The sequence below is a fragment of the Mesitornis unicolor genome, unplaced genomic scaffold (assembly GCF_000695765.1).
Source record: "Mesitornis unicolor isolate BGI_N332 unplaced genomic scaffold, ASM69576v1 scaffold514, whole genome shotgun sequence".
Taxonomy (NCBI): Eukaryota; Metazoa; Chordata; class Aves; order Mesitornithiformes; family Mesitornithidae; genus Mesitornis; species Mesitornis unicolor.
The window spans coordinates 10,411-25,789 of NW_010177797.1; the positions used below are offsets into that span (position 1 = coordinate 10,411).

Below are 15,379 nucleotides of genomic sequence, written 5' to 3' on the forward strand. Positions count from 1 at the left end.
GAGCCATGAAGGGTGCCCGCTCCCCCGCCACATAGAAGAGCAGCCCACTGGAGGAGTTCAGCTTCACTTCCAGGGAGAAATGGGACCTGCAGGGACAGGGGGGTGACGGGAAGGTGCTGTCCCACAGCTGCAAGGGGCACTGGGCGTCCAAGCATTGGGCCCAGGGCTGAGCTCCTGTGGGGCAGGGAAGGGGTGAGCCTCACCTCTGGCCAAAGGAGGCTGGGATCTCCTCAAACTCCCAGCGACTACTTAGGTCCCCCCCAAAACGAAAGGTGCCCCCAGCTGCGTGGGGCTGTGGGTGCAGCTGGCACAGCCCATCGCGATCGTGCCGGCGGTCCTTGGAGGCAGGCTTGCCCGGCACCTGCGTGAGATGCACCAAGGAATGGGATGAGGGGACCCTGGGGCTGGCACGGGGCAGAGGTGCTCAGGGGGAACGGTGGCATCTGAGGAGGACGCGTGGAGTTTTGTCAGCAGCTGCTACCTTGGGTTTCCGCCTGTCCTTCTTCGGGGTGACTCTGAGCTGCTGTGGCTGCTCGCCCCAGGGGCAGCTCATGGTAATGTTGATGCTCTCCACGTTCTGCTGCAGGTCCACCACCATCTGTGGCTCTGACGTCCTACACACAGGGAGAAGAGACCCCTGTCATTAGGCCCACCAGGAGCTGGGAAGGGGCTGAGTCCTCCCCTCTGGGAAGCGGCACGGCCACGCTCACCGCTTGACAAAGACGTTCCCGATGCAGAGCTCCCGGCTCTGGAGAGCCCCCGAGCTGGAAGAGCAGCCGCCCGTCCTGTCGTCTCTGCCGCCGCCGGGCAGGCCTGGTGCCCACCACGGCGTCCTGCCGCTCATCGTCCACGTACAGCCGGACCCTGCGGGGGACGAGCAGCGGGGGCTGAGCAGGGTCCCCATGGCCACAGGCACCCGCCCCCCATGACGAGGACACGTACCCACGAGCATCGCTGTAGAAGGCCACGTAGTGGGTCCTGTCATCCGCATAAGCATTTTCAGTGGTGACTTCGGTTCCCAGCAGGTTCAGGGCCAGCTGGCCCCTCTGCAGGGCCACCCGGCACGACCCCTCCTGCAGAAAACATCACCCCACCGCTGCTCAGCAGCTGAATTTCAAGGAAGGGGCCATTTCCCCGCTGCCCTCCAGGAGCTCAGGGTGCAGATTCACCCCTTGGCCACACCAAAATCCCTCCCTTTCCCAAGCCGGAGCAGCACCATCCCCAGAGCGGGAGCTGATGCTCCTGCCCTGCTGCCAGGACACCCGGGGGGGCTGCAGGTGCCCACCTGGGTGCTGTGGTGGTAAAGCAGCCCCTCGCGCTGGCTCGTCCGGAAGCTGAAGCCGCTGTAGAAGTCCCGCAGCCCTGGCACATCCTTCAGGGCCAGGGTCAGGTAACCGTGGCCATGGATGCTGACCGAGCGAGCCACCTGTGAGGGACACCATAGGAGTAAGGTGAGAGCCTGGCCCTGGCATTGCAGGGGAGCTGGGAGGGTGACCGAGGTGCCCAGGTCCTCGCTATGGTCACCAATGCAGAGCACCTGGTCACGGCCCCCTGCACCAAGGACCTGCAGGTTTTATGCTTGTTTCTGTGTGAATGAAGGGAGATGGGGCCTGTCCTGGGGGTCCTGTGCTCCCTTTCCCTGTCCCTCTTTCCCCAGCACGACGCCCAGGCTGGGGGGCTTTGTGCTTACCAGGAGGTCTGAGGTGCACCCGTAGCTCACGCCGACGGTGCTCATGCGCTTCAGGTCGACGTATTTGCCGAGAGCCTTCAAGCCCTTCATGCAGCCCCGGATGGGCCCACCCGTGGGGAAGAGCGCTCTCAAGCTGTGGGAGAAGCAGGCACGGTTACAAAGCAGCCCTGGGCAGCATCCAGCCCTGCAAACAGAGCTCCTGGGATGGACCCACGATGACCATGAGTATCTCCAGTGCCTCAAGCACCAGGCTGCTCCAAAGCACCTAGTGTGGCAAGGAGGACTCAGTGACACCAACAAGCACCATATCCCTCACCACAGATGGGATATCCTATACTCAAGCCCACGGTGATGAGCAGGAAGAGGAAAGTCCCACCCCTGGAGCTCCAGCAGAGCCCCAGCAGCCCCAGATGTGGCTGGAAAAGGACCAGGGCCACCCCCAGGGCCACTGGAGCGGAAGATGTGGACCCCACCGCAGGCTGGACCCACCTGGGGGGCAGCACAGCTGGGGGCACACCACCCAGGTAGTAGGAGACAGCGTTCTCCAGGGAGTTCTCCTGCTCCACCATGAAGATGGTGAGGCGCTCCAGCCGCACCAGGATGCGCTTCTTGTTATTCATTTTGAGGAGGAAAATCTGGATCTAGAGACAGAGGAGAAAGAAATGAGCTGCCAGCCTGGGATGATTGGGTCCATCTTAGAGGGCAGCATGAGGTGACTGGTTCATGGCTGTGAACTTTGCCAAAAAAAAGCATCCAGGCGCCCTCCCACCCTCTGGATGAGGAGTCCCCCAAGTGACCAGGGCAGGTGGCTGCTCCCCCCTTACCGCTTTGTTTGTGGCGCTGCTGATGGCGAGGGAGGAGGAGTTGCTGCTGGGTTTTGCCATCTCCAGGCCGGTGCTGAAGTCGTAGTAAAGCACCAGCTTCCCGTCTCGGATGGCCAGGCACAGGAACTGACCCTGGGGAGGCAAGATAGACACTGAGCCCCATGTCCTGGTGCCCAGCACCCAGCCATGGCACTGGCCCTGACCTGCCCTTTAGCACTGGTGGAGCTGGTCTCGCTACCAGTGCCTTGATGTGTGACAATTTTTGGGGATTTATCTGCACAGCGATGGCACTGCTGGTCCCCACAAACCCTGGCCTAGCTCATGGGGTCTGTGCATGGGCACTCTCAGAGTTCAGGGCAGTCCCTGTGGCACCAGACAAGGGATTGCTGTGAGGTCTGGCTCCAGCCCTCTTGTGGCTTTTAGCAACAGTGCAGAAATACTGCTCAACGCAGCACTGCCATCTCCAAAACCTGCTTCTTTCCAGTGCCCTGAACTGGGAATGCCCGCAAGTGAGGCTGGGATTGCCCCAGCCCACCAGCTATGGGGTGAAGGCTCCCCAGGGGAGCAAGCACCTGCCTGGTTCTCCAGGAAGAAGAGGATGCCGTTGTAGGAGACCACCCGGATCTCCTGCTCGAAGCGCTTGGTCGTGCCAAACTGGCTCTCAAACTTGATCTCTGCGTAACCAGTGCCATCAAAGTAGGAGCCGTCAGTCAGCCAGGGGTCTCCTGTGGACTTGGACCTGAGTCACGCAAGAAGAGACCCAAAGTGTCACCCCAAAGCCAACGGCCATGCTCTGGGGCAGCCAAGGGTCAGGGTAAGTGTCATGGAGCAGAGCTGGCCCTGGCCTGGCCACAGTGCCCTACCTTGCACAGGGCTTCTCGGCAGTGGTATCCAGCTGGAAGGTGCGCTGGAAGTTGTACAGACTCACCACCTCCTCGTTCAGCGTGTCCAGCTCCAGGCACCCGCGGTAGTTGGGATAGCGCAAAGTGGGAGGGGGCTGGGAATGACACCAGAAACTTAGGGCGAGTTTGAGCCTTGTTTCCTCTTGAAACCAAGGGTCTTCCCCCCAGAGAAGCTCTGAAGGGATCGCTGATACCTTCTAGAAAACCCAGCCTCCCTCCTCGCTGCCTGTCTCACCGTGAAGCCGGAGGGGTAACCACCCACGTAGAAGACCACGTTGCGTGGGTCGAGGTTGAGCAGCCCCTGCTCCCCCTTGGCCACGCTCTCTCCCTTGGTCTCGTGCACCGTCTGCCTCTCCACGATCACCGACATCTGCCCGTACTGCAGGATCCTGCAGCAGGGAGGGGTGGTCAAGACAAGGGGAGACCCCCAATGAGGGGCAAACCCTGCTCTCCCTACGCAAAGGGTCTCCCCACACAGCCCTACCAAAGCAGGGTTCATCTCCCACTGGGAAGCCCCCAGCAGGAGCGCACTGAAAGGAGTCAGCACCCATCAGCAGTGAATGGACCCTTCTTGATGAGTGCCCTGAGGCTCTCCATGACCTGCTAAGACACCACCTCCCCGATAGGCTTTTTTGAGGTGTCTCAGTGTTGATAATTTAGGGATGATAGAGGCCACAGCACCACTGCAAGCTCAGGGCTTGGGCACAGCACCACCCACATGCTCTGCAGGGACAGTCTCTCGCTGAATTTCCTCAGGATGTGTCCCATCAGTCCCTACCTGTTGATGCTGATGGTGGCAAACTGCTCTCCAATCTCCTCGTCAACAGTCAAGGAGGCTGGCTCTTCGTCGCCCAGCTTGTAGATCCACTGCACTTTATGGTCCTTGAGGGCAATGCCCAGGTAGTCTCCAGTGGCCTGAATACAGGGAGAAACGACCAGATGTTGGCATTTGGGACTGGCAGGAGCACCAAGCGATGCTCTCCCTAATGCTCTCCCATTCACACTGCTCTCCCCATCCCTGATGGCTGCACCCAGAGCCTGTTTGTGTTCCCCCAGACACTTGGGGATCAGGAGAAAGGAGAGGACCCCATGACCAGACATGATCCTCCACTGATGCTCCCAATGCGGGCTCCCGCTGCCCTCCTCCTACCCTCACAGCCCCATCTCACCTCTCGGCTGCCCAGGTACAACACGAACTGCCCCTCCTCTGTCCTGTCCTGCCGTCGCTGCCGGCTTCTGGGCTCAGGGTTTTGGATGTAGAATTTGAGGGATGTATAGGCTGCCAAATCCTGCAGGTTGCTGGGCATCCGGACCTGCACACCCGAGCTGCCGTTGAACTTCATGGGCACTTTCACCTGGAGGGAGAGAAATCCAAACCCATGGCACTGAAACCACTGCTGCTGCCTCTCTTGTCATTGCCAGATTTACCACCAAGCCAAAACATTTTCTGAAGCGTTCTCATGAGAAAAGGACCCTGCCTGGTGGCCCCAGAGCTCTTCTAGACACCTCTCCCTCAGGTAAGCCCTCCTTCACCCCAAGCCCCTGGCACCCCTACCTTGCTGGCGGCGTTCCTCGCCTGCGTGATGAGCTGCCGGATCCGCACGATGTTCTCTGACACGGTGGCATTCTTGTTCCTCCTGTTCTCCAGGCTGCTCAGCTTCCCCAGCAGCAGCGGGATGGTGCTTTCCAGGCTGGACACTGGGGTTGGAGAGGAGTCAGGGGTTTTGAAGGTTAGGGAGGAAGGGAGATGTAAAGCTCAGGCAAGTTTTGAGACATGCAAGTTAAAGCAGCGGCTGCTGGGAGCAGAGTCACAGAATGATCCCCTAAATCCAGCAGCCTTGATGGGAGGGTGTGAAAATGCTCTGTAGTGCATGCAGTCTCCTGCAGTAAAGGGATAGGTGATACTGCAGGGAGAGAAAAAAAATAAGGGGACAGGACTTAAAGCACCCAGTATTGGCTGCCACCTCCCTGTACTTCTGACATGGAGCTGCAAAGCACAGCTTCCAAAAGCACAGAGCTCTCTTGAGATGTCTGTCCACGCACTGGCTCATACCAGCCCCACCCCCAGCAGGCTCAGCACCCACCAGTTCTCCTGGCATCCTGGACTGCCTGGTTCAGGTCTTCATTTCGAAGACCTCCGTACTGGTCTTTCCATTCATCCAGGTTCTTCTTCATGGTGCTCAGGGTATCTTCCACTCTTGCAGCTGTCTCATTGGCCTCAGCAGCTGCTGCTTTGGCATTCTGGATCATCTCTTTCGTGTCCTCTGGAAAGAAAGGAGAAAAATCTCTGGGATAGCCAGGAGTGGGGTGGAAGCACCCTTGGGTCACAGCCTGGACGTGAGGAAAGGAGCGGAGAGAACCAGTCCAGCTGGCCCAGGACAAACCTTGGTCCCTGCCCAGCATGTCCTGCACAGACTGAAGCTGGCTCAGGAGCTGCTCCTTCTTTGCACGGAGGTCAACCACCTTGTCCTTCGCCGTCTGCAGGGTGCCTCTAATAACTGCAATTAAAGAAACACAAATGTTGTGTTGGATCTCAGTCCAGCCCAAAGGACAACACACCCTGTGAGGAGCCAATCTCACCCCCGTTGAGTTTCCTCTGCTCTCTCCTCACAGCCTCCTCCAGGTTGCTGCTGTTCCCCTTCAGTTCTCTAGAGATGGCCCCAAGGTTTTCTGATATGACGCTCTGTAAAACAAACAGACACTGCCTGGGAGCCTGCACTGGAGCTCCAGTCTCTGGCCCTGACTGCACACAGAAATCCTCATTCAGACCACTGCAGTGGAGTGTGCTGCTGGGGCAGGGTCTGGCCCCAGCCATGGCAGAGGTTCCGCTCTCTGGCACAGGACAAAGCACTCAAGACTCAGAGGAAAGGGGCAGCAGAGCCCTAAGTGTAGGTACAAAAAGCTGAAGGACTGTCAAGGGTGTTCGGCTTTTGCTCACCTTCACAGGGCTCCCCCCAGCACATACCATCAAAGCCTTGCTGGCTGCCTCATCAGCATCATGGGCTGCTCGCTCTGCTTTCTTCACAGCTTCAATGATGCTGGCATAGGCGTTAGAGGCATCGATTGCCCGCTGGATAAAGCCATCCTGGTTTGTGCCCTGGATAATGCTGCGTTGGAAGATGAAGCCAACAAGTCCACTGAGACCACTCAGGCTGCGCTCTTGCCCATGCTCCTCCAAGCAAACCCCCTTGGGTTCCTCATCACAACCTGTTCTCCAGGATAAAGCTTTGGAGATGGCCCCCTGCTGCTCCCCTGCCATGATGTGGAGCTGCAGTTTCCCATCCCCAGCTCCAGCAGGAGATGGCCTGAGTACTGAGTGTCAGGAGCGGTGTCTTACCTGGAAAGGTTCCTTGCAAGCTCATCCAGGAGCCGGGCGTGCTCCTCCGCCTGCTCCACGATGGGGATCTTGCTGCTGGCCGGGGAGAACTTCTTGACCCGCTCAGTCAGGGGCAGCTTCGCCCCATCCAGCCGGGCTGCCAGCTTCTCGTACGCCTGCAAGGACACACATGGCTCCTGAGGGCTGCCACCCCCTCACGCTCTGCCCGTGCCCGAGCACCTCTGTCACTCACCTCCTTCGCGCTCTCCATCTTCTGTAGGAAATCAGAGACCTGGGCCAGGGAGTCCTTGGCCATCCTCAGTGTCTCCTGCACCAGTGCATGCTGCTTTTGGAGTTCATGGCTCTTTTGCTAGACATACAGATGCGGGGTTAGGTACCAGCAGGGCTGGGGTAGGCCCCCTTTCAACACATGGCAGTACAAGACCACCTGGAGAAGCTGTACCTGACTCTCCTCCAGGTTGTTACGGTTCAGGCTGTTCAAGTCCTCCGTCTGTCTGGTTTTGTTCACAGCTTCGTTGAGGGCATCGCGGAGATCCATCAGTTGGGAGCTGTGCTGTGCCAGCTGGTCCCGGATGCTGTTCACCAGGTCCTGGTTGGACTCCCAGCGGGTGTGCAGCTCACTCTTCACCCGATGCAGCACTGAGGATAGAGATGAGAACAGTTGCTAATTCATCCCCCTGTGTTAAAGGGAGGCCTGGTTCTGTTCTCACTTGGTATCAAGGCCAGAACCATCTCCCTCACTCCCTCCCTCCCTGTTTCAGCCTGGATAGCACAGAATCTTGTCCAAAACTGTTTCCAAACCCTCAGCGCTGGTGAATGATGGGATCTCTTTCAGAAAGACACCCAGCCAGGCCTGAAAGGCTGGTTCTAAAGGTTATTTTCAGTCATCAAACAGAACTACACAGATAGTACAATCTGCTCTAAAATGCACCTTAAAGGAAAACGAACCATAAATGGAGTGACACAGGGGACCCAAAAACTCCTGTGAAACTTGTTGGGGGTGCCTGTTTTATTAACAGCACTCTCCAAACACCACCGTGATGTCCAGCATTCACGCAGGCTCCAAGCCAGGCTCTGAGGAATGGCCTGGCCTAGCAGGATCTGTGCAGCCCTACCCCATGCCACTGAGCCACACTCACGCTTCTGAGCCTCCTCGTGCTCGCGCCTCGCCAGCTCCTCCTGGCTGCCCAGACTCCGCTCCTTCATCTCCCTCAGCATCCTTTCCACCTCAGCCATCTTCTGCCGAAACTCCTCAGTGGAGGTGGTGCTGGTGTTTGCTGCCCCAAACCTGGCCATCTGCCGCACCAAGTCTGCAGAGAGATCCAGATACCCCATTAGCATTGACCAGGCCAGGCCCTTCATAATCCCCCCAAATCCCTCCTCTCTTACATCACCCTCAACAAACTGCACTACTCAGGCACCCAAATTGCTTGGGATCACTCAGAGGTACTGCCCCACGTTCCTGTCTCCTTGGCTGTAACAGTAATGCATGCTCCATCCCAAGCATCTTTTTGTGTGCTAAATCTCTCCTGAAGCAGCCCCTCAGCCAACTGTCAGCCACAGGCACAACAGAGAGGAGAGGTTTTATGTATTTTAATAACATTTGCACAAGTTTAACGTGTTTTTCCCAAATATTTCCAAATCTTTTCCAAAGACTGTGTTTAGCCAAACAGCTGGGACTCACAATAAGCCTGGTCTACCTGAAAAGCCAGAATTCTGTAAGGATCTTCATTTTATTTGTATTTCTTCTTGTTTTATCCACAGCTCTTTCTAAGTGACGCAGTACTCAAGTGCTGTTTGAAAGCAAGAGGAGAAAAAACCCTTGACCTACCTGCAATGCCTCTCTGAATGCTTTGGATATGTAGCAGGAGCTGCTCCCCCCTCTGGTGATTCTCTCTTGAGTGCTGCTCAACCCGGTTTGCTTCTCTGTGAGTCATTGTCATCTACAACAAAAACCACTGGCTGAGCTGAAGTACGAGATGATGTTTTATGTGCTCTGTCAGCAGAAAAGACGTTCCCAAAAGGCACATAAGGTTTGGGAACGTGCAGCTTTTGAGGTCCTTGAGCCGTGTCTCCTCCAACAGCTGCAAGAAGCAACCATCAATATCAGAAGATGTTTAACAGCCCTCCAAGGGAGGAATGCTGATAATCTAGCTTGAGCATCTAAGAGACCCTGACCCCCAAGCCTGGTGCTGGCTGGGCAGGAGATTGATCCTGCCTAAACTGGGCTCCTCAGCCTTCAAAGGCCTCACTTTAGGTAAAAGGAGGGACCTGTGCTCTGGCAAAGGAGGATGGAGAAATACCCTACTTTGTGCTGCAGCGCGTTCAGGTCCTGCGTGAGGTCCACATTCTCATCCTCCAGCTCGTCAGCCCTTTGCCTGACCTGGCTCATGGCTCTCCGGTACTCACGCATCTGGTTCTGAAAAAAGGAAGGGACCAATGTAAAGGAAGGTTTTAATTCGCTCTTACAGCCACCAGCCTTCTGTCAAGCAGTGCTTATCCCAACCACCACCACCTGAAGATTTGGAGATGCTTAAAGTTATATATAATGCTGATATCAGTGAGAGGTGCTGTGTCTGGCTTTTGGTTCTTGCTTTTAAGTTCAAATTACCGTATTTTTACTTTCAAGGACAGTGAATATCAAGGAGCTGTGGTTGTCCCTTACAGTAAAGGTACTTAAGTAAGTGGAGGTCTTGTGTTTCTTTTAGAACTTGTTTTGTAGGCCATGGTCTGGTTTTGGGAAAACTTTACTGAAAATAGAGCCATTAATACTCATTCTTCATTACTTTAAGAAACAATAGGAGCCTAAAAAGAAAATACCTGTGGATGACATTGCCCAAAACAGGAGAACATGTGAAACTTCCCAAGATTTAAGACTGTATTTTTGGAATGCTTTACTAAGCACTTGTTTTAGGGAAGGGTACCCATTAATCTGAGATAGGCATAGAAGACAGAAATGGACTTAAAGTCAGGTCAGGTAATCAGGAATTAACATGAATGCAACATTATATATAACTGAAATCAGGCCAATGGGTTAGGAAACACGGGCAGAAAGTGATGTTAAACCTCCCACGTACAGCGATGGCCGCCAGGGTGCTGTTGAGACCATGGAGGCGAGCCCAGGCAATGGAGCTGGCGTTGAGGTTGACCAGCTGGCCGCGAATGGAGGGGAAGGACATCTCGATGCTCTGCAGATCCTCCAGCAGAAGCAGGACACAGCTGTCACACACTGCCAGGGGAAGGGAGCAGTCAGCACAGAGCCCTTTCCCGAGGCTTCCCTTGCCTCCTTCCCCAGGCCTGCGGGATACAGACCTTCACACCTCACGCTGTCCGGACCGTTTGCCACGGGGATCTCATACGCGTGCGTGCAGACGTCGCACTGCTTCCCCGTCAGCCCGTTGGAGCAGGTGCACTCCCCAGTGCGTGGGTCGCAGGAGCCCCCTCTGCACTCGCACTCTGCCAAATTTAGTAACAGGGAATCATAATCTTGTGCTGCTGCCACCCCAGAGGGAGGGGAAAGGGTGGTTTTATTCCAGCTGTGCATTTGCATCCCTGCTTATCCACATGCTACTGCTGGAGGTTTCCCATGCACAGGAACTCAGCAGTCAGTTTTTTCCCCCATTTAACAATTCATTTAGCACAAGTGCCACCGATGCCCTGTCCCACTCCTCCACATGTGGGACCCTCCACCTGGGAAGCAGGACTCACTTGTGCAGCCGTGCTCGCTGAAGCCCCAGTAGCCAGGGGCGCATTGGTGGCAGCGGCAGGCAGCTGCACTGCCCTGTCTGTGCATGGCAGCTGCTCCCCACAGCGCCGACGTCGCAGTCACATCTCCGGCAGCCGGAGCATCCCTCGAAGCCGTAGTACCCCTCCTAGGGAACAGCAGAGCAGGGGGTGGCCTGTTCAGCAAGAGGGTACATGTGCCTCCCTCCTATGGGACCCCACTCTTGCTTTCTAGGAGTGTTCTGACCACCACAAAACTTGTATCAACACGGCAAACGTATGGAGCTGCAACAAGAGCCCAGCCACACCACAGCACTGCCCAGCAAACCTGCCCTTGCCCTGCAATGCCCACACGGGATGCATGCAGGGAAATGGGGTTTACCACAGTTTCCCAAATTACATTACTGAATGCTGCCTCCATGGCTTGCTGCCAGATCTTAGGCTTTCACCATGCAAAGGCAGATCATGCAAACCCAGTCTTAACCACCCGGCTGCCTCACAGGCCTAGGGAGAACACTCAGGGCTGCCCGTCGTCCCCGTGCCACGGACAGACACCGTCCAAGCACGCAGGTGGCCCTCACCTCGCAGCGGTCACAGTGCTGGCCTGTCACTCCAGTCTTGCAGAAGCACTGACCAGTCTGTGGATGGCACAACTCTGTCCCACAAGGCGAACAGTTGCACGCTGCCAGGGAAAAATACACCCGGTTATACACCAGTGAGACTGCTCGGCCACTCCCAAACCTTATTCTCTACAGGGAATCCTATTTCTTCCTTATCCATCACAGTGAGAGCAAAGGCAGAGCCTCTCTCCTCTTGGATTTGCTCCTGTGGACAGCTTATTGTCATGACAGGTGCTCAGGGCAGATCCACTTTGTGAGCTGCAGTTTGGCTGCTGTTCTCAGAGGGAGAAGAGCAGTGTTGGGATGGGCTGTGGAAACCCACGCTCCCCAGGGACTGCCAGCACCACTGCTGCAAGGAGCTGCTCAGGGCAAGACCATTCCAGCCTGGCTGTGGTTTGGCGCCTTGCATTTGGGGGTGGATTGGAGGTTATGGAGTTGTCAAGCTGGAGGGCAGGTTTTTGGAGGTTTTTTCCTTATTATCACCTTTGGAGAATGCCTGCAATGTGTGCAACCAAGAGTGTGACTCATCAAGCCAACACAGCCTGGCTAAGGTGCTAACCACGTCCACAGTCAGTCTGTCCATCTTCCCACCCCAGTGCTTGCTGCCTGCCCCACTCACGTGTGCAGTTCTTGGCTACCACCGCATCCCCGTAGTAGCCGGGGCTGCAGACCTCGCACCGCGCGCCGGCCGTGTGGTGCATGCACCCCGTGCAGGCGCCCGTCAGGGAGTCACAGCTGCTGAACAGCATGTTGGGATCTGTGTTCCCGCTGCAGTTGCAGGGCTGGCACGAGCTGCCGATCACCAAGGGATTGCCGTAGTATCCTGGGGCACACCTGGAGAAATAGGGCAAGTTAAAACACAGCCAGGCATCAGGGGGGATCCCTACAGCTCATGCTTGAGTTTTGTGCAATTGGAACAGTGCAAGCATCCAACACTTGTAACTGCTAAAACCCTCAGGGATCTCAAAGCACTCTGTGTTTTACCTCACGATACCCCAGAAAGGTTACTTTATGACAGGCTGCAAGTCAAGGCAAAGCACAGCTAAGCAATACATCCATGGTAACACGCTATGTCAGCAGTGGAAACAGCAAGAAGGCATTTGCAGGCTGAAAAGGATGGAAAGAAATCCTGCCAGAGCAAAGCACGCTGTGGGCAGACACAACCATTTCCCTTCCAGTCACTGCTACAACTTTACTTGTGCCACAGCAGTGGCTGCACAGGACTTGGGTGCACATGGCCTCAGAAATGTGAGTGCTGTCACCCTTACCGCTCACACTTGGGTCCAGCGTAGCCAGGCTTGCAGAGGCACTGCATGTTGGAGCCCTTGTGGACACAACCGACGGCAAAACTGGAATGACAAAGGGGGAACAGGAAGGTGCAGTTACCCCTCACATGGTACCATGGGGCTGCTGAGGCCATGGGTAAGAGGCCATGGACGTGGTTTGGGGCTATGGACAAGGCTGGCATTGGGACACCAGCCAGCACCGAGCCAGTGCCCTGATGTGGCAGAGTGTGTGTGTCAGTGGTTAAACAGTGAGGCCAAACAGATGATCCCATCTAAACGTGCTTACTTGTTGGAGGCAACAGAAAGAGGGCAGGGACATCCAACACACTGCAGGGGTTCTTGGGCAGAGTGGCTGCCCACGTAGCCATCCTTGCATCGCTCGCAGTGGTCTCCTTCTGTGTTGTGCTGACAGTTCTGCAAGGAGAAGGAAGGCTGCGGGCTCAGCACCGGTAGCAAGAAATGGTGGGTTGCACAAAGAATTCCCCACCAGATATTTGGATGCTTCAGTCCTTCCTCTTTCCCAGAATTGTCTTCCACCCTAAACTGACCTGAATTGTCACATGCAGCCAATGCTCAATTTAGGCACAGTCCTGCTAGCTCAGGTAGTATGTGAAGAGCTTTTTAATCACATGCCACAGGCTTTATAACTTCAAAACGTGACACTGCTTCACTGTTTACTTACAAGGCATATCCCAGAGCCCGGCAGGCACTGATCTGAGTGGCCATTGCAATGGCATGGGATGCATTTTCCCAGAAAGAGCCCCTTGGTGTCCCTGTAGTAACCCGGAGCACATTCCTGAGGAGAGAGAAAAAGATGGAGATCTGAAAAACAGCCTGACCTTCAGGCAAAGCAAGAGACGATGTTTCCATGACAGAACTCCCACAGGGTTGTACTGATGGAGAAGAGATGAAAGGCAACCATCTGTTTTCACCCTTACCTGGCAGGAGTCCCCCTGGTAGTTGGCTGGGCAGAAGCACAGCTCCACGTTGCTGGCTCGGACGCCCGTAGCTGTGTCTGTTGCCATCTCCAGGACCACGCGGCGCAGGGACACGGATGAAGAGAGCTGGGAGAAGAGCGCCCGGATCTGCAGCTGTTCCAGGTTTGCCAGCACCATCATGAGCTCCTCTCTAGACACAGGGTTGTGCGTCTCTGTGTGCCTGAAGTTACCCTATAGTGGGAGAAGACCTGACATTACCAGCAGGAAGCACAGGCACCTGGAACATCCAGCCCAGCCTCCAGTTCCCCGCTGCTGGGATGTCTCTCCTTTGCACAGGTAAAACAGCCCTGGATCTTCACAGCTGCTTCTGCTGCAATAAGCAGCACCTAAAACACTGAGCTCAATGCAATTGTCCCTTCTGTCTACATTGCTCTTGTCCTTTTAACAGCACTTGAGCACCTGGTACACACTTGTGCGTGCAAACTCACCTCCACCAGCTGCAGCTGGCCTTCATGTACCTCCCCTGGGGATGGGTAGGTGCCTCCCAGAAACATGATGCTCATCTGATTTCCCTGGGAAAAGCAAAGGAGGTGTCAGTCACCACCTCACCCTGCTCATGCATCAGCAGGGGACACCAGGGAATTTCTCGGGCCGTACCTTCAGGATCACGTCTGGGCGGGACTCCACGGGGACGAACACGTCACCCCTCCGCGCGTTGGAGTGCAGCTCATAGCGCAGGTGCCCGCCATAGGAGGAAACCTACGGGAGAGACAAGTTGTGTATGTTGCTGCAAATTCCACACCACTGAGATGGGTCAGAGCTGTCCACGTTCAACTGGAGAGTGCACAACGCCTACACATGTGTTGGTGGGGTCAGGGATGTGTGTGACTACCGGTCCAGCTGCCACTGTGCTCTTACCCGGTCCCCAAGGTAGGAGCTGGGTGCAACCCAGTAGAGCTCCTGATAGGCATCCAGGAGGTACTTGAGATCGGCATGGAGGAGCTGCTCCTGCTGGCTGAGAGTCGTTGGCACTTCCTGGCGGTCGCTGCTCAACAAGAGCCACCCATTCATGTCAATGAACTGTAGGGGAAAAGCAACCACAGGTCTTCTAGTGGAGCTACAGACAGCATTCAGGTGCTGATGCCTCAGAAGAGCAAGTCCCAGAGCAGCAGAAAGGATGATAACAGGCTCACAACCTCACATGCAGCCTGATAAAGCCACTGGAAAGCTGAGCACCACTCCTGCCTCCAGGTACAGTTCCCCCACACCATGACTTTCCACCCTATGAGACCCCAGAGACCAAGAAAAGGGGCTGAAAGTGGGAGAAGGGCATAGGGATACAAAGATAACCCTCCTCACAGTGTATCTTCCAGAGGGGTGGGATTAGTGGAGGGCAGACACCTGAGAGCAGCAGGAGCCAGGTGGATGAGAACACAACTGAACTGCAGGCTCTGGTGGTTCCCAGCCCCTCTCACCTCGGCTCGGTGCTTCTCAGCGCTGCGGCAGCGATCGGTCGCACCGAAGCAGAAACACTTGGTGCAGCCCTTGGGGTTGCTGGCATCCAAAGAAAACGTCCCCAGGCGGCACTGGTCACACCTCGGGCCCTCCACGTTTTCCTGGAAGGCAAGCAAAGCTCAACAGTGTCAGCAGCTTCTCAGGAGGCCTCAGTGGAGGACGGAGACAGCTGTATGAGTGATCAAAGCACAATGATGTGACGCTGGAAGACAATTAAGCAGTGCCTGAACAGGTTTGCTTACCCATCATCCATCAAACATTAAATTCACCTGGAGAAAGCACTTGTGAGCCCTGCAAAGGGGCTGGATCAGGCAGCTCAGCAGGAGTTTCAGTTACTCTGCTGTCACGCAAGAGCAGGAGTCAACAGTTTTACCTGCAATGAACTCTGATATGGGGCTGGACCCAAACTGCCTATCTCCCCAATGACAGCCCAAAGAGCAAGCCTTCTTAGCCAGGAAAGATGGAGAGAAGGAGTATTTCAGGCTGCTCTGAATCCACCACCACATGGAAGAGCTGACTGCAGCTCAGGCACACAGGCCTTCTC

At 55.7% G+C, this 15,379-nt stretch overlaps 1 protein-coding gene across 1 annotated transcript in view; it reads right to left on the reverse strand.

Moving 5' to 3' along the window:
- LAMA5 (laminin, alpha 5) overlaps positions 1-15,379 on the reverse strand; it is a 78,677-nt gene that overhangs the window by 1,791 nt on the left and 61,507 nt on the right. Inside the window, 40 exon segments of the mRNA XM_010182207.1 lie at positions 5-86; positions 204-361; positions 482-614; positions 711-737; positions 739-864; positions 943-1,073; positions 1,286-1,426; positions 1,691-1,823; positions 2,180-2,331; positions 2,515-2,646; positions 3,091-3,253; positions 3,378-3,511; positions 3,652-3,805; positions 4,195-4,331; positions 4,586-4,771; positions 4,972-5,114; positions 5,501-5,680; positions 5,801-5,914; positions 5,997-6,099; positions 6,382-6,523; positions 6,754-6,908; positions 6,986-7,102; positions 7,196-7,392; positions 7,893-8,063; positions 8,585-8,696; positions 9,062-9,172; positions 9,831-9,982; positions 10,066-10,209; positions 10,462-10,514; positions 10,516-10,625; positions 11,058-11,158; positions 11,716-11,930; positions 12,365-12,445; positions 12,669-12,796; positions 13,065-13,178; positions 13,321-13,551; positions 13,809-13,892; positions 13,978-14,079; positions 14,239-14,400; positions 14,796-14,936. Coding sequence (XP_010180509.1) covers positions 5-86; positions 204-361; positions 482-614; positions 711-737; positions 739-864; positions 943-1,073; positions 1,286-1,426; positions 1,691-1,823; positions 2,180-2,331; positions 2,515-2,646; positions 3,091-3,253; positions 3,378-3,511; positions 3,652-3,805; positions 4,195-4,331; positions 4,586-4,771; positions 4,972-5,114; positions 5,501-5,680; positions 5,801-5,914; positions 5,997-6,099; positions 6,382-6,523; positions 6,754-6,908; positions 6,986-7,102; positions 7,196-7,392; positions 7,893-8,063; positions 8,585-8,696; positions 9,062-9,172; positions 9,831-9,982; positions 10,066-10,209; positions 10,462-10,514; positions 10,516-10,625; positions 11,058-11,158; positions 11,716-11,930; positions 12,365-12,445; positions 12,669-12,796; positions 13,065-13,178; positions 13,321-13,551; positions 13,809-13,892; positions 13,978-14,079; positions 14,239-14,400; positions 14,796-14,936 — 5,352 coding nt within the window.